Genomic DNA, 12,687 nt, shown 5'->3' on the forward strand with positions numbered 1-12,687 from the left:
TAAGAACTAGCCTGGGAATACCCGTGCTGCTGTGTGCGCCTGAATCATTTCGAACTTCACAGCAGCCTGGGGACCATGGGCCGTCACATGGATTTGGGGACCAATCACAGAACATGGAGGGACGGCAAGATGATGGCTATTCGACTATTCGTCAATAGATAAAAGTTGATTTATGGATGGACGTGATGCCATCTTTCGATCAAGCTTTAGACCGTGTTCTAGTAATAGTTTAGCTCATGGGCGTAAAATGTGGGGGTGGATGTTTTACGCCCATGAGGGGGATATTCAAACCTCAGTAATGTAACTACTTACTGTAGACCCCCTGAATGGGATTGCCTCTCGACCCCCCCAATATTTTATCAAACGTTATGCCCTTGGTTTAACTCTGGTACGTCATACGTCATCAGATACAATTGATACGATTGGCTATGGCTACGTGCAGACGCATGATAGATATTCGTAACGTAAACCACACCTCACCTACGAGAAAATGAATTGGTGGTCCCCAGACTAAATATAACTTGATATTTAGTCTACGTAAGAGCAGCTTTGGGAATAGGAATGCAAATCTGCGCAAGGGCGATCAAACAAACAAGTTTTTCATTGATTTCTCTCTGTGTGATGCATATTGGCGCATGGGCTGGTGTTTTGAGCGTTGGACGGATTGAAGATGCAGGACAACCGAAACACACGGATATGCTTTTGAGTTTGATGGGGATGTGACATGATTTTGCATAGATCCCATAGATCGAACTTCACAGCAGCCTGGGTGCCATGGCCGAAATCCTCGCTTGGATATGGGGACCAATCACAGAACAAGGAGGGACGGCAAGATGATGGCGCGCTATTCGACATACGGAAGCTTATAGTCTGTGGTGGGCACAGCAGGGGGCAGGAGTGGTTACTTACTGACTTCTGTGGCAGTTACTGTGATGTTGTGCCACATGTCGGTCTCACGGTCCAGGGGTTTGGCCAGAGTGATCTTGCCGTCGTCCACGTTGATGTTGAACTGCCGCTCCAGGTCTGTGTGCCGGTCAATGAAGTACCTGCAACAAAACAGAATGACTTTTTTCAACATTTGTTACATAGATTTATTAGTCTAACAGTAGTTACTTCCTGAAATCTGCAGTTTTCATTGGGTAAAGCTTTCAGTTATCCAGGAGTGTTCCATCAAATTAGAGATTTTTACAATTGGACTGGGTTGTTGAGAAGAGGCCATTTCCCCTCTCTTCTTAGGACTTCTTTATCTGATCAAACTTTTTAAACACCGGCCCCTCAGTCAGGCACTTGGACAAAATATCATCCCCTGCAGTCACAATATGGTTGGTTGTTTCTTGTACGCTCTCAGTCGCCAGTCAATTGTTCGTCGTTATAGAGATTTTCAAATATTGAGCTCACTGACTGCGCTCAATCCACCCAGTCCAGTCGAGGATGCAGTTTTTGCTCAGAACAACGGCAAACAAAACCAAGCGAGTGACTCTATTCGCGAAAAGCCGTTTTATCTTTCGCCGGAACTTCAACACACTCAAAGCATTGTTAATGATTCCGCGAAGGGACATTACACCTCCCCACTGTGCGTAAATGTCAACACCGCACACTTCTACTTGTCTACCCAACAAGCCGTTAGCTATTTTGTTTACCGGAGCGCTATTTATCAAGAGAGAGCTTTAGATTAATGCACATTTAAGACTGCCCGAGGAATAATTAGGAGCCTCACCTGAGCAGCAGGGGGCATTAAAGTGTAATAAGTTGTGGGGGGAAAAAAGGCTGTTCTGACCACAGTGACACTTCCCCCGTGCTAAAACAACATTAGTATGGGGATGTCAAGGTAAGGGATGGGCCGCTGTTAACCCCGTTTGGATCTGTCAACACTCAATGGCTCCCACTGGGTTTGCATTAATGAGTTAGGACAACAGGCTACAACAACAGAGGCGGAGGGGCTAATAGATGAGGCTAACATGAATGGCCGGCGTGTGTGTAACCTTGTGTTTTCTGCCGTGTTAACCTGAAGACTATGGTAATAGCGGGATTTAGCCATTCAGCAAAAGAATGGCGTTTGTGTAAAGTAAAGACGTAGAAGAGCGTGGTGGTGTGATTGAGGAAAAAAGGGCATTAGTCAATAACTGTCTTGAAGATTGGCGATATTTTTGATAGATAGAGGCGGCATCTTTGGAATGACCCACATATGGTCATGTTCAGAGTAGCCAGAGGGGGGAAACACAGAAGAGAGAAAAACAATCTCAAATTTCTGCACAATTGGTTTAAAGCAGTACTAAGTAACTCATGCCCCTAGAGGCTATAAGCGCCACTGCAGGTGTCGTAGATTGTTGCGTTTTTTTACTCATTAATTGTCTGTGAGAGTAAATACTACACTGATAGAAAAGACAATGGGAGACAGGGATATTGTACATCCAATTACACAATGTAAATATTTTTTTTCACTCAAATTTGACTGTAACTGTTTAAGTGGCGCTAGTCCACAGCTAGCTTTGCCCGTTAGCCTGTTAGCTTCTTCTTCGTGATTCCATTAGTGTGTATTGGGGCCTCGGACCCGTAGGCAGCGAAATTGCAATTGTGGTTTTCTGGCCAGAGACAGCAGGGGGAGATGCAATACCCCCCAAAAATCCCGCTAGCACTTGTATTACCCCCAGAGGGACGAAAAGGATTTATTAAGGTAAACAAGTTACTTAGTACTGCTTTAACAAATGCTGAATTATGAATATATGTTCTACTACATAAAGATAGAGACATGGAGAGGACCAAAGTGATTCAACAGCCCATAAATACTTAAAAAATTGACAATGCTAACTAGGAAGCTACGTTAGCTTCATGCTACACATGCTAACATTATCAACAAGTACAGGCATAGGGGAGATTCAACTTATCCATGGACATGAGGAGGGGAAATCTAACTTTTTTTTCTTTTTCTTTCATGCAGACCACAGTATGGTATTTCCAAGCCATTATTAGTTTAGTTTAGTTTAGTTTTGAGGAGTAATAAACATGTATAACCTGAACTGTGTAAAATTGTCTATGTGAATATAAATAACATACTTGGAATGATCAATCCGCCATGTTAGACAAGAATGAAACTTTCTTCATTCCGTCACCCTACTGCCTCTCATGGATTGTAAGATGACCTTGGTAAGAAAACAGCTTCCTTTAAACTCATTCAGTTGAATATCAAAAGAAGGCATTTGCTCAACTTTCTACCAAAAATCTTAAGGAAAAAAAAAATACAGTGGCAAAACTTGAAACCGCAGAAAGGACACCCGCAGATCCGAAATTGGAATAGACATAAAGGAGCGTTTTTTTTTTTTTCTCCGATGCCACTTGAAGCTGTGAAATCACTCTTTCATGTTGCAAGATGCTCCGTGCCAAGTCTCGGGACAAGCCCACACAAAACGGCCTCAAAAAGAGGCTGTCAGTGTGGGTCATCTTTGGTTTCACTTCAATTGCCATTAAATGTATCTGTCACCAGCATCCTACAACCCCCCAAAAAGTGGAACACAATTATTTTGACGCGTTGCTTCGTGGGATGTTTAGCTCAAGGAGAAAACTGCCCCTATTCCGGTCTTCGCTTCCTGCCTGACAACTATCTGCCTTTATGCTGCATTTTCTTCTTTCAATCCAGCTGGGTCTAAAGCTATTCCTAATCCAATCCCCCTATCCAATTTTTTCTTTTTTTGCAGACTCTCATCCAGACACATCCTTGTCCGCCAGACGCCGCACCGCTTGCTTCGTCTCCCCACCCTTTACTTTTTTCTCTTTTCTTTTCAATTCGAGGTCTCATAACGTCTCACTGGAAACGCTCTGTCCTATCAGCGCAGACCTGTTGGCAAGAGCCCACTGATATTTAAATGAGGCAAAGTAGCAAAGAAAGGCGGGATGCAGAGGAAGGGGGGAGAAATGGGGAAAGGGAACAGAATTGAATGAAGCTTTGGTGCAATGAATGTCGTATTTGGTCTCACAAGTAAATGTCTTTTGATCTTTTTGATGCATCTCAAACTTTCTGTGCTGTACACTACTGCTTTGGGGTCACTTAAAAGGCTCTTATTTTTGAAAGAATAACACTGATTTATTGTTGTTGTTGTGAATGCCTATTCTTCCTGGAAACGGGTGATTTTTAATGGAATACCTACATAGGTGTGCAGAGGCGCATTATTAGCAGTAGTGTATTTACACACCCAATATTAAAAACATACAGTATTCAAAGGCAAGCTTCGGGCATATATTGATGTACTTGCTATTAATATCGCAGGATATTGCATAGAGTCAGAAAAAAGGGTACATTTATTTTTATAATTACTATTATTTGTACTGCACTGCACTCACACTCTCAAAAACACAAATTCATTCTAACCTCATTATACTTGTGTTTAGTAAGGGACAATGGTTAGGGGCAGACAGTGGAACTGGGACCTCCCTGCTGTGGGATAAGAGTGCTGCCGCTGCACCACTGTGCTATAAAAAAGCAAACATAGTAATCATAGTAAACATAGTAATGTCCTGTTTATTCTTGATAATTTCATGAATCATAACACCATTATCAGGAAGCATAGTTAGTATTTTTCTTGACAACAGGGCTACAAATGCAGTGCTCTTTATTATCTCTGGTGACCATAGTATTTCCATCCTATAATCATGCTATTAGTGATTAACGTAATACAACAATATTGAATACAATGCTAATAAAACAATGCTATGTTTTATGAATTCATTAGGCAGTTTAGGCAATTCTGATGCATCTGTAGTTATACTGTACGTAAACTAACAAACAGTGACGCAAATGAACACAGTAAGAAAGATAGAAAAATCCAAAGGACAACAAACGTTCCGAACCTCAAACCCCAAGACAATGTCACGACAACATTTTCTCTAAAGAAGGGTGTTGCTCATGAGAACAGCACAGAATGAAATAAATAAACGTCTGGCCCAGATTCCAATTGTTGGGGAGACGTATCGAGCCGTGACATTTCCATTTTGGAGATGAAATGGTGGAAAATCCTCTAGGACTTCCCCCTCCCCGAGCTAACTCCACCCTCAAATGCACCCCTCCTTCTCCCCCCCATTCTCCCTGCTCTCGGTCTATGCAGACGTGGAGCACTTTCGAGACAGGCAGACAGCAGCAAACCACCTGGGAGCAGCCCCTCTCTGCTGCAGACGGAGGATCCCTGACAGCCTCACGTGGAAAAGAACAAGGGAGACTGAGCCTGAAAATGTTCTGCCACCTGTCACTCAAGTTGACAACCTGATGTGCCAAGAATTAAAAGCAAATAATAAAATAAAAAAAGGGAAAAGTTTAAAAAAATCTGGGGTGTGCGGATTGCTCAGTATGTGGTGCAAGTCTTCGTTGGTTTTTCTTTTATTTCAAGACTATTACCATTGCAGATTGTCACGGAAGACATATAGAATTACAGTATGTTTTACACAAAAATAAGTTGAAGTAAATTCTTTGCTTTGATACCCGCTGTCCACACTTTTGACATTGACATTTCTCAATGGGTTTCACAATGTAGTTCTCAGAAATGTTTTTCACTTCACAGGACTGTTGAAAACCGCTTCAGGTGACGACCTTATGAAGCTCATTGATAAAATGCCAGGAATCAAGAGATGGCAATGTTGAAGACTTTAAAATATAAAACATATTGAGTCATTTCAGTTTATTGCCTTCAATGAGTTGTACATTATAAATAGTGTTGAAAATGAAGAAAAGCTGATACGTAAAAAGTGTCTCCGAACTTTTGACCGGTACTGTACATCTATACAAAAGTTTATACATATAACCTGGATGGACTCAAACAGACAAAAGCAGCGATTAGGAAGATTTATTGACATGTATATTGGCGATCAGACCCCGACGGCAGACATCGATGTATGAAAGTCAGTATGGATGAACATCTTGGAGTTAGGGATGTCTTCCCCAGAGCCTGGACACTGGTTCGTGGTATGAAAGACCGGTGAAGATGCAGCAGGTAGAAGCCGTGGACGGAAGAGGTGGAGATGGGGTGGAGGTGGGTCGCAGCGCAGCTGGGAAGCGAACGAACCCTGACTGCTGGGGCTTAAAAGCGGGACCGAGGGCGATGATTGGCTGCTACGAAGGTGCGGCTCTTGCGTTGATGGGCTGAGTTGGAGGTGTGGCCATCTCAAAAGCGATACTTGGCTGGAGGTAGGTGATGCTGAAATTAGTCTACCAGGTTAACGCCTAGGCTTCATTAGGCCTTGGGAACTGCGGAAAACGTTTTTCCAATTGGAAAAATGCAGACGTGAACACTATCATGAGTTTACTATGAGATGTCTTTGAGTAATATAATTTTGTGACAGATATGCCCAACATTGACCCGAGATTTATTTATGTGATATTTTATGAACCCAATGGACCAACTGTACGTTTAGCTTCTGAGGTTAACACCAACTCTCAGTGTATTGCTTTATTTGGTGGGGACAGTGCATGTTAATGAACAAGCCACACCGGATTGTTGCCTTGGGCTAATTTCCGTCTGTCACCCCTCATGCACACTCTCAAACAATCTCTCATTCATCCTGGCTTATTGTAGATATTTTTAGTGGTACGGGAAACTGGAGTACCCGGAGGAAACCTACGCAGACACGGGGAGAACAGGCAAACTCCACACAGAAAGTCCCCGTCCAGGTGGGAATCAAACCTGAACCTTCTGGCTGTGAAGCACGAGCGCTAACCGCTGCGCTACCGTGCCGCCCAAACTCTTCATGGTTAACTCTGTCCACAGATGGTAATGTATAGACTGGTCTGTCCCCAGTTTGTCAGTAGAACGCATGACTTTAGTGCTGCCAAAAATGCTCACCGCAATCCACATAACGCAGACAGACATAATCAGGAGTAATCTTTGGCAATTAGCTAATCAAAATGCAGGAGTTTGACAGCGGCATCAGAACACGACTATATGGAAGCGCAATCAGCAGCATTGGCATTGTTTTCTGCTCACTTACTGCTCCACTGTGCATCTCGTCTCGGCTTCTCAACGCGTTTCTTAGATCAGCTGTCAATCACGCGCTGTGGCCCTGACATTCTGCGTTAGACAGTCTGTAGGTGGTAATCATCGTTCTACTTAGCACTTGAAGCTATTACTTCTGGCAGGAATTTTATTTTCTGTCTTCCGATATGCTCGAAAGCTAGTTCTCCGGGGCTAATGACAAAGAGACCGAGCCATGCAAGGTTAGATCCATTTAAAAAGCATAGCGAGGTCTGCATACTTGTGTTTTGCCATGAAAGCAAAGTGCTGTGTTTAGTGTACTGCCAGGACAAATCAAGGGTTCTAGATGTTATATACCCTCTTTCATAAAGAGTTTCCATTGTCTGGTGCTCACTGTACTCTTCTTTAGACAACTAAAGCAAGGCCGTGAACACATTCGAGACACTTGATGCACTTTTTATATGGCATAAGAGACATAAAAAAAACATTGTGCATTGAACAAGGGCGTGTCCGCTTCCGCACTTACATCCAAAATTGACATAATGCCTTCTTCTGGCTAGTGATGGTAGCGCGCCCTGTGAACGTCATACAGACTCATGAATAGAGCTGCCTTAACCAATGGGCTAGCAGGGGCTGGAGCCCTGGGGCCTAACGTATTCAAGGGCCTGTCACGGGGGTCGGCAACCCGCGGCTCAGGAGCGGCTCTTCGGCCTCCTTGTAGTGGCTCTTTTGTCCCACTGGAGCAGCACCGAGTAGGAGGAGAACTGGTTCTGATGAGCAATCCATCAGAACTGTGTGACTCCTTCATTAACGATGCCTTTTATTGATGCCGCTTTGCGCCGCAGCCTCTTTATGCGATAAACCTCGCACCATTCCAAACGTCTGCGCTGTTTTAGGATCCGCGCTACACGTAGTAATGAGCCCGTCTGAATGTGTCCTCTTTATATACGCTTATACGTGCAGCTGCTACGTTATTAAGAACCAAAACAAAGCGCACATGCTGAAACATGTGCTTTTGCGCTCGCTGGTATCATTTAGAAACTTCGACGCTGAAGGGCTGAGAATATCCTTCGACTCTCGTTCATATAAATAGAGTGTCTGCCCCTCTGAAATAGCTTTAAATCCCATTAATTTAATAACCATTCTACATTAGCTTTATGAAAATGCTTTGAAGTTTAAGTCAAAATAAGTAATTTCTTTCCATATTATAATTTATAGCCTATTTTTTAATGAATTGATAAGCGAAACGAGAAATATAAAGAACCGCGAAAATAAAGAACCGTATCAATAAGAGAAACTATCAATGGTATTAACATCGACTTTTTTTAAAAAACATCGGGGGGGTGGGGGGGGGGGGGGGGGGGGGCTACAATTCTGTTTAAGCCCCGGGGCCTATGGGTACATTAAGGTGGGCCTGCTCATGAATGATACGGATAAACCAAGTGGACTGAGTCTGGCCGACCAGCTAATGCAAACATGCCCTAAGAAATGCTGTTGATGAGTTTTCCTTACGACAATGCTTGGCGATTTATCTTTCCAGGTTTTTACATAAAGTAAAACAACGTTGCTACATCTGGAAATCTACTACACCTAAACAAACATGACAGTGACACCAAACATGGTTCCAATGATCAGCCATACATGGATGCTGATATGTGTTATAAAATATAAAGCAAAAGGAGGGAAAAAAAATACAGTGAACTAAGTAATACAGAGGTTGGGGGTGGATTTTGTGAGGAATGAGTCATGTTCAGCCCGTAACAGTACATAATACAAAATGGTAAAGGACATTTTGCACATTATGAACACAATACTATTACTAATATTATCCATGCTTTTTGAAAGGAATGCATGGGTCATTCAAGGACGACATGAATACCTGTGTGAGATTTTGCAAGTCTGGAGAACATCTAACCACTTCAGGCTGCATGTTTTTTTTGTTTTTTTCTGCCATAGAGCAATTTTAGAGCTTATTAATATCAGTGGTGCATGACGACCATTGGTTTATGCCTCGAGCCCTTTGGTCTTAAAGCTGGATAATACTAAGGCACAAAATATTTTCTTATTCATTTTAACATGTGTGTCTGGCAATAAAAAACGCCAACCATTGATATTAAAGGCAGGATACAGTTCCTTTTTAACCCTAACCCTAACACATTTTTAGCATCCTAATTCTTTACATGGAAAAGTTTATAAACATTCCTTACATGTTTCAGGGAGCAATGCTGTCTTGTTAATGTAGACTAGCTGCTATTATAAAAATCATTATTTTACCAGCACTTAACCACACAATATTGCAGGAATAAAATTTTAACTGCAAAATGATAACACTTACACGGAATGTTATGAAGTACAATTTAACTTTTTTTTTTTTTTAAAGCTTAATATAATATTCATGAATGACTTTTCTGTTGTGTGTCAAAGGCAGTGGGACTGAAAAGAAGCAGTTAAAAAGGATTTCTAAAAAAAAAAAAAAATACAGTAGCTGCTCGCTTTTGTCAAGGCTTGCTTTTAGGCAATTTGACCTGAAATTACAGCCATTACAAAATCACATGCAAGAAAGACACTCAGTCGGTGTACAGTCCCATTACGATTTTTAACATTCACACTTCGAACGCTTACAGTTTGCGGAGCTTACTTGCAAAAAGTGTTTCCCAGCATCCCCACATTCCCTCCCAATTGCACCACAGAATTGCTTATTGTTTACAAAGTGCTTAGTTTCGATTCGATGCATTTAGCACAGCACAGTGTTCTTGCAGTTGGAAGTTATTGGGCTAAACATTTTCTGTGCACCCAGGGGAGAACTGTGACTTTGCTGATTTGTCAGTGTGGCCTTAAGAGTAAGCAGCGCTGCCTATAGCATACCACTGTATGTGTTTGTGTTTTGTTTTTCCCCCTATTTTTTTTTTCTTCTTTTTTTGTATGCTGTATCTGCTGAGTGTTATCTATGTGTGAATGGGAGCATCTGGCTGAATGGAAATCGTGTGCACAGAAGTAGCAGAGGTGAAAAGTACGCCCGTATTTTTTCCGATGTTCTATTGTTTTCCAGGGAGAGAAAAGGGTGTGTGACATTACTGTTTGTTATTAGGTCACTTAGTCCACAGGGAGGATCACAGTATATGAGTAATATAGCTTTTTCTGCTGGCGAGTGTTTCAGAGGAACATAGAGTATGTGTGTGTGAGTAAGGTTCGCTGCTCCAAGAATGTTGTAGAGTGAATCTGCCATTCATCAGCAGTTTGTACTTTACTTGAGAAGTGTTCTTTTTTCTCTCTCTCTCTCAGGCCTTATGTCTTTTTCTCCAATAAATTTGAAATATACAAACTTCCATTCCACTCCAAAATATTTTATTTATTTTTTTATTATTGGCGGCATGTTTTGTTACATTTCAAAGCCTGATGACACACACTCCAGAAACGTAGGTGGAAGTGTGCACATGAATTACCAATGCCAATGACTCACAACAAGGAGGAGGGTTTGTCCCCACAGTGTTTCCATACAGGTGGGGAATTTGGGTGTGGCAAATAATGGGCCAGTCTGTTTTGGATCCAATTTGATGCATGTAAGTTATAAATGGATTGTTTTTCCAACAATAAAAAGGGCCTTGTTCCTGGCCACTGACTGGCCCAAATGAGACCACTATGTACAATCAGCAGCTCACATAACTTTGCTTTTTACAAACTAACAACAAAAAGTATATATCTATACATAATAACATTTTTGATTTATTCTACAAAGCTTACGTTCTCACCAAGGTTGTTTACATCAGCAGACGGTTGAAAAAATAATAATCAAGTTTCCCGGCGCTGACGCTGGAAACCGCAATTGCCGTAATCACCGCGCTGTATACAGTGTGCTCTCCCACTGCCATTTTCTATTATTAAACTAAAATGCACCTCGCCATTTCAGTTCATACCAGTGCACCTTATGGTGACTGCCAGATGTCACATTGCTTTTTATTTGTGGTCAGTCAGGTAGAAAACCACAGAGTACATGGCGCAGAGAGGGGGAGAGAGGAGAGTGGAGTGCGCGGGGGAGACATTTTCACGGAGTGCACCTGAAAATACTTGTTGGTTGGATGCATTAAGTACAGCTGAGGGCTTGTTTGTGTCCTCAGCGCTAAAAGGACATGGCAGCCAGGGCCGATTCTCGCTATTGGCAGAGTCTACGCAGACAGCCGAGGGGGCCCCAAGTTGAATGGCAGGAATCAGATAGAGATATGTCCAAATGCTTGCTTTGTAGTTCAAGGTTGTTTTTGCAGATTTCTACTTCTAAATATTAGATTGGCGATGTTATGATAGAAACTGTACTCTTTTTTGTTTCTAGCTTAGTATTATAAAGATCCTTTCTGGATTTGTCATTAATGTATGTTTTGCAAAGGGACCACAAGGATCTCAAAACAACTAAATTGTCCCAATCAATAACATGAAATATGTGTCATATTTGACAGAGATTCTAGACACATGTTAATTAAAGGCCTGTTTTGTTTGCTTTTTTTATTACAAAGAGATAGCTTTCCTAACATATTTGTAGCGGCCCGATTCCTCACAGGGAGGAGTTCAAAAGCCTGTTTATAAGCACAACTTGCAGGGTCATATTTCAGTTTTACACTAGCCTGCAAGTTCATGACATTTTTTGTTCCACTACAAAAAAAAAAAAAAAAACACAAAAAAAATCAGCATAGGAGCATCATCTACAAACTCCGCTAGCTAGGGCAGCTGGGTGGGGGTTTGTTGATGGGGAGCTACTGCCCTATTCATCTGGCCCGCTACACTCTGGCTTTTAACGCACTACACTATGTAGGGCCTCCATAATACATTGGATATATATAGGAAGGAGATATATATAGGAAGGAAAACTGTACACAAATTAATACTATAATGAGGATTGCAATGACAACTTGGAAGTAGCGAGATCACGGACAATATGTATATTAATGTGCCTTTTTAACATGAAACTAGTGACCAACTGTATTGTTAACAATGTTTGACATTGGTAACCATATGAAAAAAATATATTAGTGATTTCCTTTTGTTACTTGCTACATGAAACAAGACCGTTGTTGTAAGAACATTTCAAACTGTGGTTGTAAGGTTGGTCTGTGTTAATAAGCCGCTTTGAAGTGTAACAGGTTCTTTTTTGCCAATGAGGCAAATCAAAATATGATGCTGCAAATTGTATGATGGATAAAGTAATTACAATAGGATAAAGTTAAATCAAAAAACGTGTATGTAGTGTGTATATTTATTCATGTTAACACCCCCCATTGTGGTGGTGATATAGTGGAGCAGTGGCGTGGGGGTGGGGGTTAGTGTGAGCAAGAGGTGAGAGATGGTCGGTAAGATAGAGACAGAGCGCGATTGTAATCACGGCGGTCAACTCAAGAGCTCATCCACACTAACGCTGTGCCACTTTCACCACAAGACACCCAGTTTCCAATAACAGGCACTCTCAGTATTTATTTTGTCTTTTTTTTCTTGATTCTTTGTCTCTTGGCAGATTTGGACACAAAGGACAAAAGGGATTTCATGTAGAGAATTCTTGGATGGAGAACAAATAATATTACCTTGTCACCGAAATGAGATGCGGCGGCGCAAAAGTCTGTTCTCATTTCCATGGCAACATTTGATCAAAGGATAGGTGCGTTTACTTTCTTTGAAGCGTGTTTTTTTTTTTTTTTATCTTGGTAAATGACTTTGTTTGTGATCCAAGAACTACAAGAAGTAAATGTAGAGA

The 12,687-nt window shown here is 41.6% G+C and overlaps 1 protein-coding gene across 2 annotated transcripts in view; it reads right to left on the minus strand.

Moving 5' to 3' along the window:
- cdh8 (cadherin 8) overlaps nt 1-12,687 on the minus strand; it is a 166,931-nt gene that overhangs the window by 10,938 nt on the left and 143,306 nt on the right. For both annotated transcript variants that reach the window (XM_079554696.1, XM_079554695.1), the window contains exon 8: nt 910-1,046. In XM_079554696.1, the coding sequence (XP_079410822.1) occupies nt 910-1,046 (137 nt within the window). The remainder of the gene's footprint in view (nt 1-909; nt 1,047-12,687) is intronic.

This window comes from Gobius niger, assembly GCF_951799975.1.
Source record: "Gobius niger genome assembly, chromosome: 4".
NCBI lineage: Eukaryota > Metazoa > Chordata > Actinopteri > Gobiiformes > Gobiidae > Gobius > Gobius niger.